The sequence below is a fragment of the Myotis yumanensis genome, unplaced genomic scaffold (genome assembly GCF_028538775.1).
Source record: "Myotis yumanensis isolate MYYU_CA2020_CCGP unplaced genomic scaffold, mMyoYum1.0.hap1 SCAF_5, whole genome shotgun sequence".
In the NCBI taxonomy this organism is placed as follows: Eukaryota; Metazoa; Chordata; class Mammalia; order Chiroptera; family Vespertilionidae; genus Myotis; species Myotis yumanensis.
In genome coordinates, this window is record NW_027223756.1 from 3,325,802 (window position 1) to 3,342,638 (window position 16,837).

Below are 16,837 nucleotides of genomic sequence, written 5' to 3' on the forward strand. Positions count from 1 at the left end.
ACAGGGAAGGACATCACTGAGCTAGCTGACGCTGCTCATTAGCAATTTGCAAGGCAGGGATGGACAGGGGCCCCATTGGGTGTCCACAGCTGTCCAGGTGTTAGGATGTCTGAATTGAGCCCACTTCTCCTCAATGGTTGATGAGACATGACATGGGGTTGCACCCCAGTTTTTGCCAGCAGGGGCTTTCACTTTCAGCTGTTTTAATCCTATGGTTCATTTCTTACAGCTGCTCTGAGGAGCCCAGGGCCATGCCACTCCAGGACAGGACCTTGCCTGACCCACTCAGCCAGTCTCCATTCTTGACCTGGCTCTCCCCCTAATGCTAGCCCAGGCCCTTACCTGGCCTGCCCCTCATTCCAACCCCACAGGATTGGCAGGATGATGGGAATGGGCTTTGAGAAGCTATACCTGTGATAAAGAAATATGATGATGTTGATCCTGAGAAGAATATACCTGCCGAAAAGGACTCCTCATGGTTAATTAGGCTCAAATTAATAACCAGAGTCTAGGGGCCATTGTTTATATAGGTCCCTCATGTACACTACTTTTCAGGGAAAACCTATAGACTAAGCTGTCAGGCTTTCTGCAGTGTCTTCTAGCTGAGCTGACTTATGAGAGCTCCCAGGATCAAAATTGGACCAGTGGGACTGAGACTTTCCCCATCCAATCAGGCTGCACAACTATATCCTCATTAGCATTTTCACTGAACCATTAGAACAACTCCATTCCAACTAATCAGGACAGTGGTCTTTAGACCAACCGGTGAGAATTTGGAGTCCTTATTTGCATGAAAGTGGGCCAATCAGGGATCAGCGGTGGATACCTCTTGCTATATAAGTCTGCTTTGAGACTGCACACTTTCAATTTACACCAAAGACATACTTGGGTGGCTGGAGTTACCGCAACAGTGGAGCTGTAACATCCCGTTAGGGTTGCTTACTGTTGAGTTGAATTGGCTATAACAAGCGACCTTCAGTTGACATTGGTGCGTTATGAGCAATTGAAGATCAGACAGGGAACTGCAGTTGTCCCTGACCTAAGTCAAAATTCAGGCCACATGAAAAAGTATGGGAGGTTCTGAGGAGCTACAAATGTGAGGGGCCTCAGGCTTGCAGAGCTTTCTTTTCTTTTTTTTGTTAATCCTTACCTGAGGATATTTCCCCCCCTTGATTTTTAAAGAGAGTGGAAGTGAGGGAGGGGAGGGGGGTGAGGTGAGGGGGGGGGGGAGAGAGAGAGAGAGAGAGAGAGAGATGGAGATGGATGAGAGAGGCACATGGATTGGTTGCCTCCTGCACTGACCAGGGCTGGGAATGGAACTGAGACCCTTCACTGTGGTGGTGGTGGGGGCAATCTAACCACTGAGCACACTGGTCAGGGCTGCAGATCTTTCTTTTTGAAGTGTTGTTACAAACCCATTAAGCATTAGGTTTGACAACAAAAATGCTTCACTGAGGGAGCCTGACAGAGTGATCTCAGTCAAGTGTAGGTCACTTCCTCTTTACTGAGCCTCAGTCTCTGGTCTGTAAATTAGGAATAAATGCCTCCTGAGTTACTGTGAAAGTTAGCAAAACCGAGGAACAATGATTGGACAGTGCCTGTCACACAGTAGGTGCTAGTATTTTTGTCCTCATGGGGGAGGTATTTGTAATCAGTGCTATAAATCACATGATTTGATTAGTCAAGAAAACCCCAGCTGAGGCCGGGTTCACACACACTCCCTGCTTTTTCCTGTAGGAGTTGACGCTTCTACTGACCCTGACTACATCCTGATGGGGATCCAGAGTCGCTCAGAATGTGGAGCCCTGGTGGTGACATCCAGGGGGTGGCCCGGGAACTCGCGCTGCCAGGCCCTCCTCTAGGCCATCCCAGCCCCGTGGTGGGTGGTCTTGGGCCCTAGGACTCCCCGCCGGCAAGGAGTCTCCGTGTCCTTGGAGATGGGTGACCGGCCCTAACGCTGGCCTGGGGGTCCAAGGGCCACGACTCTCAGTGGCGTCTGCGGCTGGGGGTGGGGGTGTATGTGTGCCCGCGCGCGCTCTCCTTGAGATGGGAGATCTGGGAGCCGCGGATGCCAGGCAGGAAGACCAGGCAGAAAGGCGCCGAGGGTTACCGCCAACAGGTGGCTAGCGGGGCGGCCCCTTTAAGACGCCGTTCAGCTCCGCCCCGCGCCGCACCCCCGCCGGGAGCCGTGCCACGTGACCCGAGTCTTGTGACTGGCGGGAGGGGGGGCGCGGAGGGGAAGCCCGCCCGCCGCCCGCCGGGAGCGGGACTCGCCGCTACGCCGTCCGGGTGTCCCCACGAGTCAGCGCCTGAGCCAGAGCGGGAGTCAGAGCGGGAGCCGAGCCGGGCGCGGTGGGCGCCGCCCGCCATGGACCACAAGCCGCTGCTGCAGGACCGGCCGCCCACCTACAACCTGGAGGCCGGCCAGGGCGACTTCGCGTGCGGCCCGCATGGCTACGGCGCCATCCCCGCCGCGCCCCCGCCGCCGCCCTACCCCTACCTCGTCACAGGTGGGCCCGGCGGGCGGGCCTGGGGTGCGGGGTCTGCGGGGCTGGGGAAGGGAGCTGGGGGAACGGGCTTCGGGGGCGGGGCCGGGGGCGGGCCAAGCGGGCGGGGCGCCCCGGGAGCAAACTTGAGACCGAGTCCTCCCGCGACCTTTAACCCCCAAACCAACTTTCCTCCGGGCGCTGCCAGGGACCGGCGCGCAGTTTCGGGAACGCGGGGCCCTCGTGCCAGGCAGCCCGTGAGGAAGGGTTCGGGGGGATCTCCCGCACCAGGAAGCTGCTGTGGGGCCCTGGCGTCTGGGCGCTGCCCGAGCGCCCTCAGCACACCTGGGGGGTTGCGCGCCCGAGGCCCGCCCTTCTCAGGAAGGAAGCATCACAACCCAGTTTCAAATTAACTTTATTAACGAGGCTCTGTCTGCACTTTAGCACCTAATAAAGCCCCTCGGAGGCACTTAGTGAAGGCAGCTGTTGTCTTGAGTTTGGAAAGGAGAGTGTTTGTGGCGGGGAGGAAGGGCAGGAGCAGCTCTCCCTGCCCTCTTCTGATGTGCCTTCCCGTCCACAGGGATTCCCACCCACCACCCCAGGGTCTACAACATCCACAGTCGAAATGTCACCCGCTACCCTGCCAATTCCATCGTTGTCGTTGGCGGCTGCCCAGTCTGCAGGTATGTCACAGGTCGGGGGCTGGCCCCCAGAAGCCTCGGGACACACATAGCCAGAACCTCAGAAAGGCAGGCTGGTTGAGGTGGGTCGGTCTGGATTTGGGACAAGCTGTGGTGGGCAAGCATGGGCTCAGTTATCCTGGGTGGAACTTGTTTTGTAGGGCAACTGGGGTGGGTTCTGTTTCTTGGAGAGTTGAGCCCTAAGTGAATGGGATGCAGCAATATTAACAGTTGGACTGTCAGTCTCACATCCCTGGTTCTCCTGACGGTGGTGGGAGACTTCCTTTTCAGGGAAGGGGCTGTTTGAAGAGTGTGGGCAGGGGGGCCCTGACTCAGATGGTCCATGTGTTCAGGAAGCTGGAGGTCCTAGAAGCCAGGAGAGCTACAGCTGTGAGCCGGTTCGTGGAAACCCATGGTTCTCCCAGCAGGAGCAATTTTTCGTATCCTTGAACTGGAGCCTCCACAAGTCTTCTAATGACAGTTTGTTTCTGTGGCCCCAGATGCTTGTTCTGTGTGGGTCCTCAGGATTCAAATTCAGATCAAGACTTGGTCCCTGCCCTTGGTGGATTCAAGTGCTTGGACAGTTTAGAAAACACGGACTTGGCACGGACCATTTTTCCTGTCTGGGAGGAGGAAGTTCAAATTTCTGAGATGGGATTGAGAAACCCTGGTTTACACTTACACTTAATTTCAAAAGTGCATCTAGAAGGCCCGGAGTGGAGTCAAAGGGAAGTTAATGAGTTCAGAGTCACAGGGGGCAGCTAGGGCTCAGGAAGAGGGAGGGCATGACAGAGATGGGGGCCAAAGACTGGCCGACCAGAGCCAACCATGTGCCTAAAAAGGAGGCTGTGGGCAGGGGAGAGCCCCTGGAGCTGTGTGCCAGGATACCCCATTTGCAAACCCCGAAAGGATGTCTCTTCTGACACAGCTGGTGAAAGTTAGGCCTGAGGGCCTGTCTCTCCGTGTGGCACCCTAGGGGGCGTCAGAGCTGTTGGGGTTTGTGGGGTGTCAGGCTGGCAAATTCAAGGAGGATCAGGAAGGCGCCTGCAGCAGAGGAATCTGGCTGGGATTTCAGTGTCTCCCTGCCATGTCTGCCACTTCCTAGGAGTGCCCAGCCTGCCAAAGGAGCTGGGTTCAGATCCTGGCCCTGGCAGCTACCCCCTGGGCCTATTTCCCCATCTGCAAAGTGGGGATATCTAATGGGATGGTCTGTGAGGCTCTTGTAGGCCCAAGTCCCTGAGTTCAGAGGAGTGGACACCAGCACCAAGGCCCCTGTGGCCAGTGGAGGCTGGGAGCCAAGGCTGAGTTGTCTCCAGGGCTGTGAAGCTTCCGGCCACTGGCTGGGCTGCTGCCAGGTGGGGAGCATTTCCCAATACCCACCTTTCCCTAGAGTGGGAGCTGTGTCATTTCGGAGGCCTGTGGCTTCTGCCCCGTGGCCCCCAGTCATTCGGAATCTGGGCTAAGGTTGGGCTGTGTTCTCTGCTCTCTTGGGAGAGTCTTCCATGGGGCTGAGGGCAGGGGCGCCTGCATTGGGAGCCAGGCTTCTTCCTTGGGATCACTGTCTTCCCGCCTCTGGGTGGTGGGTGGCAGGCAGCGAGGAGGAATGGGTGCTCTGAGAACAAGTTTGGGGGATCGAGTTGGGACCAAACACTGACTCCCCCCAAGGCATGTCCTCCTGTGGGCCCTCCCGTCTGTGGGGTGAGAAGAACAGATGCCAGCAGTAAGGGTTCTTCCCTGAACTTGGGTGTCCCTGCCCTTCCTGCTAGAGAGCGGGAGGCCCCTTAGTCCTCTGCCTTTGCAGTGGTGTGTGGTGTGGGCGTGGCTGGCCAGTGGACTGAGGCTGGGCAAGAGAGCTGGGCAGCACTGAGGAGGGAGAGGCCCAGGCACTTTGTGGGGAAGCGCCACTATGGTTTGGGGGGTGGGTGTAGGGGCCCTGGGGCGGGTCCTCTCTGGGGAGAGGAGAGGTTTCCTCTGGGCACAGTCCAGTGCAGCCACCGTGTGTCTGGAGTCATGGGCTTGGGAGACAGGCCACTTCTCAGTGACCGCACTGCTGCCTCCCTTTCCATCCAGCCCGCCAAGCTCCGTCCCTGTCCCTCCCTGGCAGCTTGGCAGGAATTCGCTGAAGTCACACGGCTGCGATTCCCTCTGAGTGAGGTCTGGTGTAAGAGGTCTGTCACTTGTCATTTTGTCATCGTCCAGCCTTCCCTTAAGCAGCCTGACTCCACCCTCCCTTTTTAGCCGACTGCATGAGTATTTCTTTTGACTTCAGCACATACTCCTCATTTCACCCCTGCTGTGGCCTCTGAACTAGTCTTCCCGTGGGGATACAGCTGCCCCTAGATGCAGGACGAGGCGGCAGCATGTGGTCTGGGATCTGGGCCTGGCTGAGTTCACTTTGGCTGTGGTGGGGGAGCCTGTTGAGAAGGCCCTGAGCAGCAGGGGTCAAAGCCTGGAATGGGACGCAAGCGGTAGGCACAAGCAGTCGGCGCAGGGCCTGGCTGGCACTGGGCCCCCCACTGACACTGGATAGGTATCATTGGGTATTTAGCTTTGAGGGTGCCCAGAGGGGTAGGAGGAAATCCAGGAACAAGTGGGGTCATGGAAGCCAAGACAGGCTCAAGGAATAGTGTCAGTCCAGGATGTGGCATGGGTGGTCAGCATGGGCACTACTGGTGACCCTGGGAGAGTTCTGGGAGGTAGAGGCAGGGCTTGAGTGTGTGACACGGCACGGGGTGACAAGGTGGAGTGTGGGCAGCTCATGAGAGGAGGGGGCCTGTGACAGAACCTTGAGGAGGTGACTGTGCCTGGACATCCTCGGGTTGGGGGTTGGGGATGGTGGAAGACTCCCAGACCCCTGTTCTGGCCTACACTTTGCTCAGAGGCCTGGTCATCAGGCTTGTGCACAACTGCCCTGGAGTGGCCGGTAGCTCTGCCCCTGAGAGGCAGATGTGCCTCCTACTGCTGAGCGTAGAGATGGGACCTGGTCTCTGAAGGGAGCTGACTGGGTGCTTTGGGGCATCTGCCCCCTACCCCCCAGGCTCCAGGCCTTGGATGACCTGGAGGAAGTCCTCCTGAGGCTGTCCTGTGAGGGCTGGTTGGGGGTTGCTCCCAGGGCTGGATGCTCTCTTGAGCTACCCTGTGCTATGCAGTCAGTGAGGGGGGATGAGGAGGAAGGGCTGCCGGAGTCGGGGCACTAACTGCCCAGGGCACAGAAGTGGGGAGGCCCTGGATGGTGGAGCTGGTTTGGTGCCAGAGCTCCGAGTGGTCCGAGGCCCGAAGGCCACCTCTGCTGCCCTGGAAGTGGCTTGATGAGCACCAGTAGTTGTAGGAACTGTTGGCCATGACTGTGGACAGAGCAGGTGTGTTCCCAGGCTGGAGCAGCCTATACATCCACCTACGTTAGGGAAACAGCTGGTGGCCCAGGGCCTTCCTGAAGCCCCCACTCCCTACTTTGGTAGCAGGGCCTCAGGTGCTCTTCAGCTGGATCTTACGCCACCTGTCCTGACGTTCTCTGAGAGGGCCCTGAACAGCCCCGGGGAGGGCTGAGGACTGACCTTTGTAGCACTGAGAATGCCAGAAGTGGTGCCTGCCACACATGTTCGGGCCTGCTGGTCGCTGTCCCTTAGACCTGGCCTTGCCTGTGCTCTAGTCCAGCTGGTCAGCACACACAGAAAGGGTGGTACCCATGAGTCTGGGAAACTGAGTGAAACGAAGGTAAATGGGTCTCTTTCCTGTGGGAATTCTCAGATCCTTTACTAAACTAATGCACGTTGTGACTCAAGGTGGGGAAAATGGGCAGTTTGACCAAACACGCCACCCCTCCCTCCCCCCTTCCTTTTCTGTAGAGCTTACAGGGGAACTAGTGTTTCAGGATGAGTGCATTTGGGAACTTCTAGAATGTATTGTGTCCCTTGTAGATGTTTTAGGCCCTTCCCTCCTGAGTGGGTGGGAGGGCATTGAGTGTGACTTTTTCTTTAAGCTGTTGAAAACCAGACTTCCTCTTAGTCTGGTATATTTTTTCATGACTCCTAATGGAGCAGGGAGCCTGCTCTGCTGGGCTGGTGGGGGCGGGGGTGCTGCTGCATGGTCCTCCTGCAGCTGTGATGGGTAGCAGCCGTCACATGGGCTCGTGACTTCCTGAGAAGGGGCTGCAGCAGTAGCAGCAGCTCTGGCATTTTGAGGAGGAAGCCCTCTGTTTTGGCACATTTCGCTTTGACACTTTACTCTTTTATTAAGCTGAACCTCTCTCCTCCTTCATGCAAAAGGTGGCAAAATAAGGAGCGGAATGTTGTGGGCATAGGGATCCTCAGCAATATTTGCTGACGATGGGGCTAGAAGTGGATAGACAGTGGCTTCAGAAAGACCAAGGAAGCTGGGATGGACATGCAGCGGCATGGGAGAATGGGTACAAAGGTATCAAAGCAGTGGGAGGAGGGTCAGGCCCTCCCCGCGCGCAGTTGCCCTCAGCTCACAGTAAGGTGGTCAGGGCTGCAGGCACCTTGGCCTCCAGGGAGCAGCTGGTCCCTGTTGGCTTTCTCTGGCTCCCAGGTCTGTCTGGTGGGAGTGAAACATTTCTCATTTGGGCTGAGCTGGCTGTTGTAGTTCTCATTTTAATTTCAACTGTGTTCAGAACTTTCCAGAAGTAGCCTAAGGACTAAAGGTGGAGCTGAACACACAGCTCTTGCTTCCCACTTTGGGGGCCTTTGAAAAGGACCCTTCAATCTGGGTGGTGAGTCCAGGTCTCTGACCTGTACTCACTGGCACCTGATCTCGGTGATGTCCCCAGGTGTCTTAGGTATTATAGATTGTGCACTAAAAGGTAAATGTGACTTTTTTCCCCCTGAAACTTTGAAATTTCTCAAGTGACCTTTCAGACATTGTGTGAACATGGCTGATTTCAGTCTTTCACTGAAAATCTGCTGCCTGTCCTCCCCCCCGAAAATAGAAAAATCAAACAAAATTCTGAACTCTGTCCCTATTTGTGGCATTTCCCTCTAGGGCAGCGGTTCTCAACCTGTGGGTTGAGACCCCTTTGGGGGTCAAAGGACCCTTTCACAGGGGTCGCCTAAGACCATCGGAAAACATATAATTACATATTTATTTTGTGATTAATCACTATGCTTTAATTATGTTCAATTTGTAACAATGAAAATGGGGGTCACCGCAACATGAGGAACTATATTAAAGGGTCATGGCATTAGGAAGGTTGAGGACCACTGCTCTAGGGAATAGAAAAACTTTTCAATACTGGGAAAAAGTACTCAAATGATTGGGTTTTCTTGGTCTTGTGTTTTCAGAGATGTAAGAAATTTTATAGAAACTAGCATTTGTTTCTTGTTCTTCTGTAAAAGGAAATATGGCAGATTACATGGCAACTGAATGTTGCCTTTATAAGTAAGCGATGATAGCTTTCAAGTAATTTCCCTTCTTCACATGGTCTGGGTAGTGGCTGACAGCAGCAGTTTGCCTTCCCTCCGAACATGGCAGACGTGTTGGCGGATCTCCAGGCTGATATGGCTGGTTGCTGAAGGCAGGCCTTTGCAGACCGTCACTAACACGCCAAAGGTCTGGTGGAACATCAGGCCGAGGGCCCTAACTCGAGCCCCCTTCCCCCCTTCTCTCTCTCCACAGAGTCGGGGTTCTGGAGGACTCCTTCACCTTCCTGGGCATCTTATTGGCCATCGTCTTTTTCCCCTTTGGGTTCATCTGCTGTTTTGCCTTGAGGAAGCGAAGATGTCCCAACTGTGGAGCAAACTTTACCTAAAGGGAACAGCACACCTGGCTTTCCTTCATCCAGCTGTCTTTTTCTAATGTATATGTCGTGTACAGTAGCTTTATTTGATTAAGCTTCAGGACTGTTTTGTAAGGGAGGTGGGATAGATTGGGCATGTGCGAGCTGGGTTCAGGGCACAGGTCACAGAGTGTGGGCACGCGGCAACACTGCTCCCAGGGTTAACGACAATTCAGAAAAGCACTTTTATTTTTTGCAGTCTTCAATTTGAGAAGGTGAGAAATTGTTTTAAATAAATGAGATTCATACCATTGTTTACCTGGTTCTGCTTATTCAGTGTTTGCTTTTGTTTGGAAAACTTCAAACATGAAATAGAGACTAGAATTATGTAGCCACCACCCAGCTTCAGCACTGTTCAATCCTGTTATTTTTCTTGATAGGCATTTACAGCTCAAGAAAATGTTCTTGTTTTCACGTTTTTATTTTATAATGAAACAGAATACCTTGACATTTCCAGAGCATGCCCCTCAGTGCCGAGGACAAGGCAAGCCCTCCCATCCTGTGTGAGGCAGGTGACACTGTTGTCCACTCTATGAAGGTGGATACGGGCCGGGTGAGTCCAGCAGGCCTGCAAATTGCACCTGGTAACCCCAGGCCTATGTATCGCTGAAACAAAGCCAGAGGACCCCAGAGTGGAGGGTGATGTCCCCACTCCTTCTCGCATCTCTAAAAATAATGGGCTTCTGTGGACCCTACTCTTACCTAAGTGGTGAGAGGAGAGTGGGCCACTTCACTGACTGGTTTCTTGGCTGGCGCGTCTTCTTTCAGGACAGGTGCTGCTTGACACCTGCACTTCGCCTGACTCAGTCCTGGGGAGCCCTCACGTTCCCGTGTCATTAGCTCCCCACTGGCTGACCGAGGAGGAGGAGGAGGAGGATAGGACTATGAACCTGAAGTGTCACGCACTCACACTGGTTTTACCTGCAGTTGACTTTGGCCAATTTCAAGCTTATAGAAAAATGATAATATTTATGGTAAGATCAAAGGAGCTGTATGAGCAACAAGCCCCCCTTCCCTGCCCACACAGTGAATGGCCTGGGTGTGACATTTAACCACGATTCTCCACTCCTCCAACACAGGGCCTAATCCCTGACAGCCAGCGACGAACTCCCTCCCGGAGCAGCCCAGATTCTTAGCGCATGACAGTGGGTCTCAGCTAGAGGGCAGCTCCTCCCAGCCCCCACTCCCAGAGGTCCTCCTGGCTCTGTGAGCACTGTTTGTGCGTCAGTACCTGATGGGAAAGTGTCAGAGGAAATTAGTGACAGAAGCGCTTTGGTCAACTAGCTTATTAGCAAGAGTCCCCTGGTTGGTGCATGTGGTCCCCTCTGGCCAGGCCCACATGCAGCCTGGCCTGGTGGGTTTTCATTGGTGCCTCAGAGCCCAAATCCAGAAGTTCTGGGGCATTCAAGTACTAAGTACCATGGCTGTGATGGGGACAGGCAAAACACCTCAGCACTCTACAGCTGGGCCTAATCATGGGAAGGTTGGGGTTTCTCCATCTTGGGTAGCTCTGCATTTGACTAAACAAAAATTTAAAAATTTTAAGTTAAAAGTTAAAATTTATATAATATTTTCATAATTTATATTGCTTAAGATTCTCCTTTGAGTAAACATTACAATGCTACGTAAGAGCAGGTATTTTATAAAATACAAATGTGGTCTCAGCTGCATGCAGGTACAGAAAGCCAGTCCTGAAAGCACAGACTATCCCTTATTCTGGCTATTTCAAAAATAATCATAGAATATTTAAAAAATGATACAGTAAGGATTAGAACCAAATTTACTGCTCTTTGAACAAAATAGGAAGAAAATACTTTCAGTGATTGAGTTGGTCACTCAACTAATTTATCTTCTTTAAGACAGAAATGTGCAAACCCAACTGTGAAATTGAGAAAATGCATTGATTTGCTAAAGTAGAATACGTTTAAAATCAGGCACCTCCGGTGAAGCATCATGACAGTACAGGATGCACCACACCTATGACTTCACATGTGAGAACATAAGAAGATCCAGGAGAAGTCTTTAGCCATCTTTTCATCGAATGATTGGTGCTGACCGATCGTTTGTCACTGTTGGTCGGAGTTTCACAGTAGCGAAGGGGTTTTCTCCACTGTGGGGGAAGGAAAAAAAGTGCAGAAATACCTCAAGATGGGAATTTTATTTTTTTGGTTAATGCTCACCTGATGATCCCCCCCAATTGATTTTTAGAGAGAGTGGGAGGGAGAGAAGTATCGATATGAGAGAGACACATTGATTAGTTGCCTCTGCACACACCCCCGAACAGGCCAGGATTGAGCCTGCAACCCAGGTATGTGCCCTTAACCAGAAATTGAACCCGAGACCCTTCAGTGTAGCAGCCGATGCTGTAAGTACTCGGCAACACCAGGCAGGGAACATGGTTTTAAATGAACTAAATACAAACGGTTGCTCTGCTCTGTAAAGTTATATGCTGGATGGAAATCCCGGGCAGCATTTTCTGATATGAAAAGTTTACTGTGGCAGCTCCCCAGTCCACCTCATCCAGAACTACCTGGAGTTACAGGAGAGCCCAGCGCTCTGCAGTCCTCTGGAAGGGGGTCGGGTGAGACAGCCACCTAAGACTAGGCCTGGATTACTGTGTTGCCAAGCACAGCAGGTCATCAGGAGACCACCCTTCTGCATCTGGGCAGATGCCTCCCAGGACTGTGATGAGAGCAAGGTGGCTGCATTCTCTTGACCCCACAGGCCTGAGGCTGTTTTCAGGATCGGGCCTCCTGGGCTGTGCACAGGGCAAGGCCCACTCGGGGACACTACAGGCCACTCGCCAACAGGGAAGGCAGCGTGCCGCTCAGGGCTTTTGGAGGAGTTCACGTACCTGAGGAAAGGAAGCTTGGCAGTCCCGTTTGTGTTATTCTGTGGGAAGATAGAGAAGTTTATGGAAGGCTCATGAAACGAGACATTTTAAACAAGACCTGAAGGTAAAGGCATCTAAAACACAAGTGACTGTTGAAAGCTACGAATATTTAAAGGTGCCCTGGAGTCTCAATTCATTTGGGACTGTCTAGCTATGTAAATTCACTTCAAAGACTAACAGGAAGAACAGAACATTTTAAAAGATAGTGAGGGACCTGCACCGTGTTGGGCCATCTCACACTCAGGGAGAATAGGCCTGCGGCTCCTTGCCCACAGCCTGTTTCAGGTGCAAAACTTGTGAGTGCAGGTGGCTTTTGGGGAGCCCAGTCCTGAATGAAGCCACGGGAAAACTGCGTGAAAATGAAACGGGTTTTGGTGCCCACAGACTGGTGCCCAGTGCTCCCCAGAGATCTTGCAGGAAGTTGCACAAAGGAAAGAGGAGAGAAGGACGTGTAAACACTGTCTTTGTCTTCAGGAACCACCAGAGCCTGCAGGTCCCAGGGACTTGGGGTCTCCCAGTGGGGCCAGGGGCCTCCTTTCTTTCTTTCCCTAAAGCTTACAGGCTAAGAATCCCCTTTGAACCTGCTCCGCCTGTTCTAGGAAAGCACTGCTCTGAGCGCCTGTTACTCAGATGCCGCCCAGGAGAGGGCAGTGTGCCACTGTCTGACGGGCTGGCAGACCAGACCTGACTGAAAGCTCCCAGGCTCCCCGTGGTCAGGGCACAGGCCTCTGAACACTGACTACAGCTCCTCGCAGGTCACGTCCGGCTGCCCGCCAGCTGGGGTTTGCCCAAGCCCACACCAGGGCTCCTTGGGAGGCCTCTACTGGGTTTTGGACCTACTGACTCTCAAGGCAGAGGGTTAGGGACACTGGGGTTCAGACCTGCACCTGCTGTCTCTGGGCCTCTGAGGACCCACATCTTGACCTTGAACCTCGGGACCAGCCAGCTCATCCTGATGGCGGCCCCAGCACCAGGAGGCAGAGTCCTGGCTCTCTTCTCACTGAAGCACATCCTAGCAGGGCTTACATGGGCTCTTCCCACAGGGCACGCAGGCCCCAGAGCAAGCACTCCTGGTGCCGTGCTCACATTCTGTGATTTAGAGATAAAAATACACCAGGACGCGTATCTCGAGAGTGCTCCAACACTGCCAAACAGGAAGCCCAGAACAGAGGTACAGGGTCCCACGTGAAAAGGTCCCTGGGGTCAGGAGGAAGGGCAGCCGAGTCCTCTTGGCCTGCGAAGTGCACTTCCTGCTTAACCAGAATCCCCAGGCTCGGCCTCCAGGTGACACACGAAACCACAGCCTCCTGCCTTTCCTCAGGGTGGGACAGTGTCGCTCTCCCTTGGGTATCACGTCTGAGGAGGGTTCTGCCCTGAACCGGAAACACCCCACCTGGGAGCAGCCCAAGGGTCCTCAAGGCAAACCCTCAGGGCTTGTTCAGAGGGCCTCCACCCCCGGGAGCTTCGGACGAGTTCAGCGCCTTGTGTCACCTGGTGCCACAACATCGGAGAGAAACAAAAGTGGAAGAAAAGTAGCACAGTCCATCCTGGGAAGAAAGGTGACAGCTTGTGCTAAGGAGGAGGGCACGATGACCTAAGACAACAGCTGGAAACCATCGAGCGCCGGGTCATGGTCTGGTTCTGGTGCTGCCTACACCTGCTGCTTTGTGAAGTCACTGTGCACTTGTCTTCATATGGTATTCCTCAATATCTGCCATAAAAATAGGACCGTTTCAAAGGTTTCCCCTTTAACATCTACCAAGTCTACACTGTCCCAGACCTGCCCCTCCCCCTTCCCCCCTGCAGTGGAAAGGCACCTCCAGGCTGGCCATGGCACTGCCCTCACTCCTCCAGTGAGGAGAGCTCGCGCTAGATCCCCAGGGTCTGCAGAACCTCCCCACCTCACCTGAGCACAACCCATCCCTCTTACTGGTTGACGCTGGAGCCCCAGAGGGATGTCTGTCCTGCCTGCTGCCCCAAAGCGCCCATCTGAGCGTGTCCCTCCACTGGCTCGCTGAGGCCGAGCAGTGGGGTTTGGGGTCTCCTGGCCTCTGCACCCCCCGCCCCGCCCCCGTGTCACCAGGCAAATGCGCCTTGTCCTGAGCAACACCGAGGTCTCTGCAGGCCTCTCCTGGTGCCCCTGCCCTGGACCTGAGCGGTCCTGCATGGCGCCTGCAAGCCTAGGTGCTGCCTCCTTGTCCCTGTCCCCTCAGGTCATGCACAGTGCAGACATGGCGTGAGCTCAGACCAGCTCTGTGGACCTAAACCGTTCGAGGTCCCACAGTCAATGGGCAGAACTGCTCCTGTGCAGAGCGTGTCCTCTGAGGTGGTGGTGTGCGTCCTGTCTCATGCTTCCCCTCGGACTTCCAAAGCAAGGCTCTGCGCACCGGTCCCTCGGGCTGGGCCGGCTCCTCTGGCCTTGTAGGCGCAGCCTGTTGCGTGTTCTGTGTCCCCTCTTGGCAACCAGCATGGTGCTGGTCCAGAGTGCACTCGACAGGAGATTACCAAGGCACGAAACCAGATGCCGACAGGTCAGGTATGTCATGAGGGGGTGGAGTGGCTGCCCAGGGGACACAAGGACAGGCAAGGCCTTGTGACTGCACAGCAAGACAACCCCCACCAGCTGACCATGGCCAAGCAGGAATCAGCAGAGTGGGGCACATCCTGATTTCCCAAACCCAAGTCCACCTGGAGTGGGCACTTGCTGACTCACATGGCATCCATTCCACCCAGATTTCTGCTGGAATGTCCCTCACAGGCCCACCTGCCTTGAAGGGGACCAGTTGGTCCAAGCTTACAAGTGATCCTGGTCAGCTCAGGCCACCAGCACAGCCCGTTTCCCAGATGGAAGGCAGAACTCCAGGCAAGGGATCTGTGGCCCCCCAGGCAGGGTGAGGCAGGCCCCACATGGTGGAAGGCAGGGCTGGTGGTGAGAGACGCCCTGAGGGCATCTTTGGAGCCTGCCCTCTCTGTCCTGCTCCCTGGCAACAGCCTCCCTTCATCTCTGAGGCCAGCGGGAGGTGAGCTGTCACCTGCCACACCTGACCCTGTGTTAAATGTTACAGCACATGCCAGTCCTTGGCTGTGGCCGCACTTACTTCCCAGTTCACAACCTCCAACCTAGTTCAACCCCTCTATTCCTTTTTTTTTTTTTAATATATTTTATTGATTTTTTACAGAGAGGAAGGGAGAGGGATAGAGAGTTAGAAACATCGATGGGAGAGAAACATCGATCAGTTGCCTCCTGCACATCTCCCACTGGGGATGTGCCCGCAACCCAGGTACATGCCCTTGACCGGAATCGAACCTGGGACCTTTCAGTCCCCAGGCCGACGCTCTATCCACTGAGCCAAACCGGCCTTGGCAACCCCTCTATTCCTAAACTGGGGACCCGGAAGCCTGGCCAGGGGAAAAGGCAACTACCTGGAGTCACAGGCTCTTTCTGAAACCAAGGTGCCCACTTCGTGGAGTGGAAGGTGGATGCAAACAAGGCGGCTGGCAGGGCCTGCACAGGCCCTTTTGGGTCAGCAAACATGCGCGGTGAAGAGAAGGCAGGCCTAGTTGTTCAACAGCCTTTTAGAGTCTCGTTATCTGATTATTTAAAACGGCTGCCACTACAGTAGGGAACACACACTTGCTTGAGCCCCACAGCCATGCCCTTGCCCCTCATCACAGGGCAGCCTCGCAGCTGTTCGTGGTGCAGGACCGTCCCACCCACGGTATCGGGTGTGCAGTGGACTCAGCCTACATGTCCTGGTGTTTAAACAAAACTCGACAGTAACTGACAGTAACGATGGCTGCCTCTACAGAAACTACGTAGAGCACTGTTTTGCCTGCTCCCATGGACCCAGCCTTTGGCTGACAGAGAACATACTTTCCCAATCAGCAGCAGGTGGATACGCATCTGGTTTAGGAAAGATAAACAACCAGTCCAGTTGGGCGCAAGAAGTTTTCATACAAAATTCCAGGACCATGTCCCCGCCACCCTCAAGGGCCCCGGGCAGGGGTCAACCATGGTACTTCTCGAGCACCATACTCTTAGGTTTTTAACTGGAACACGGTCTGTTCTGTGCGGTCTGTGCCTGACTGCCCAGCATGGTGGCCACGAGCCATATATGACCAGATTAAAAGTGAACAAATTTAAAGTAGGAAATCCCGTTCCTTAGCTGCACCACCCATTCTCCGGGGCTCGGCTGCCCCAGGCCCTATGGCTATTCTGGGCAGTGCAGTTCTGGAATGTTTGTCTGCTCTGTAAGTCTCCAGTTTAATGTACTGAAGAAGCACTTCTTGTCTTTTCTGCTCGGACACACGGAAGATTGGAGCCTGTGCCTCCTGCTGTTGCCAAGAGGCTGTTAAAGCCAGGTGTTCCCACCTCTCCCGAGGTCACAAGGTCACGGTGGAGCAGAACCGGTTCTCTGCCCGCCCCCAGCTGAGTTCCTGGCACTCCCGCCCCCTGGGGGAGGCGGTCTAACTGGCTGAAGGGTATGGCAGAGGCAACCTGAGGGTGTGTTGGAGACAGAGTTTCGTTTTTACTCTTCTGCAGTTTGCACAGGATCATCGAGTATCACTTCCGAGACGCTAGTGACGGACACATGAGCCAGTCCTTTAACTTCGCTGTGCACCTGTGACACGCCCTCTGCTTGCTTCTGGACCATTGCCCTCTCCAATGGTCTGACATTAGGAACAGTGACCGTCCTGGAATCACGGCCAGCAGTGCCTCAAGCCCTCCAGCTTTGGCTGACTTTCTCTAAAGTCGACTCCTCTTTTCTTGTGACTGCTATTAAATGGAGTTTCCAACACCCCCCAGATAAGAAAAATAATACAGCAGCTTGTCAGCACCTCATAAACAGTACATGGTACTTGTCTCACCAACAGTGTTCTGATGGGAGATACTGGTCAGAGTATCTGCTCTGGGACCTCAGAAAGCTGCTCTCACCTTTCTGGGCCTGAACAAGGCCCCACAATGCCTCCTGGGACGTTAGAAAGT

At 54.2% G+C, this 16,837-nt stretch overlaps 2 protein-coding genes across 3 annotated transcripts in view; one reads left to right on the top strand and one right to left on the bottom strand.

The window, feature by feature from the left end:
- The first annotated feature begins 2,202 nt into the window (after positions 1 to 2,202).
- Positions 2,203 to 9,210, top strand: BRI3 (brain protein I3). Its single transcript, XM_070414353.1, has 3 exons — positions 2,203 to 2,510; positions 3,067 to 3,169; positions 8,798 to 9,210. The coding sequence occupies exons 1-3, from the start codon at positions 2,369 to 2,371 to the stop codon at positions 8,928 to 8,930; spliced, it is 378 nt and encodes a 125-aa protein (XP_070270454.1). The 5' UTR covers positions 2,203 to 2,368; the 3' UTR covers positions 8,931 to 9,210.
- A 1,513-nt stretch (positions 9,211 to 10,723) lies between these two features.
- The window catches only part of BAIAP2L1 (BAR/IMD domain containing adaptor protein 2 like 1), a 76,072-nt gene continuing 69,958 nt past the window's right edge, over positions 10,724 to 16,837 (bottom strand). For both annotated transcript variants that reach the window (XM_070414352.1, XM_070414350.1), the window contains exons 13-14: positions 11,812 to 11,849; positions 10,724 to 11,067 (exon numbers count right to left, since the gene is read on the bottom strand). In XM_070414352.1, the coding sequence (XP_070270453.1) occupies positions 10,992 to 11,067; positions 11,812 to 11,849 (114 nt within the window). In that variant the 3' untranslated portion in view covers positions 10,724 to 10,991. The remainder of the gene's footprint in view (positions 11,068 to 11,811; positions 11,850 to 16,837) is intronic.

Bases quoted from the DNA above. Each gene is read 5' to 3' on its own strand.
- BRI3 (XM_070414353.1), top strand. From the start codon at position 2,369: ATGGACCACAAGCCGCTGCTGCAGGACCGGCCGCCCACCTACAACCTG. The intron at 2,511-3,066 runs GTGGGCCCGGCG...TCCCGTCCACAG, and splicing joins CTACCCCTACCTCGTCACAG to GGATTCCCACCCACCACCCC. The intron at 3,170-8,797 runs GTATGTCACAGG...CTCTCTCCACAG, and splicing joins GGCGGCTGCCCAGTCTGCAG to AGTCGGGGTTCTGGAGGACT.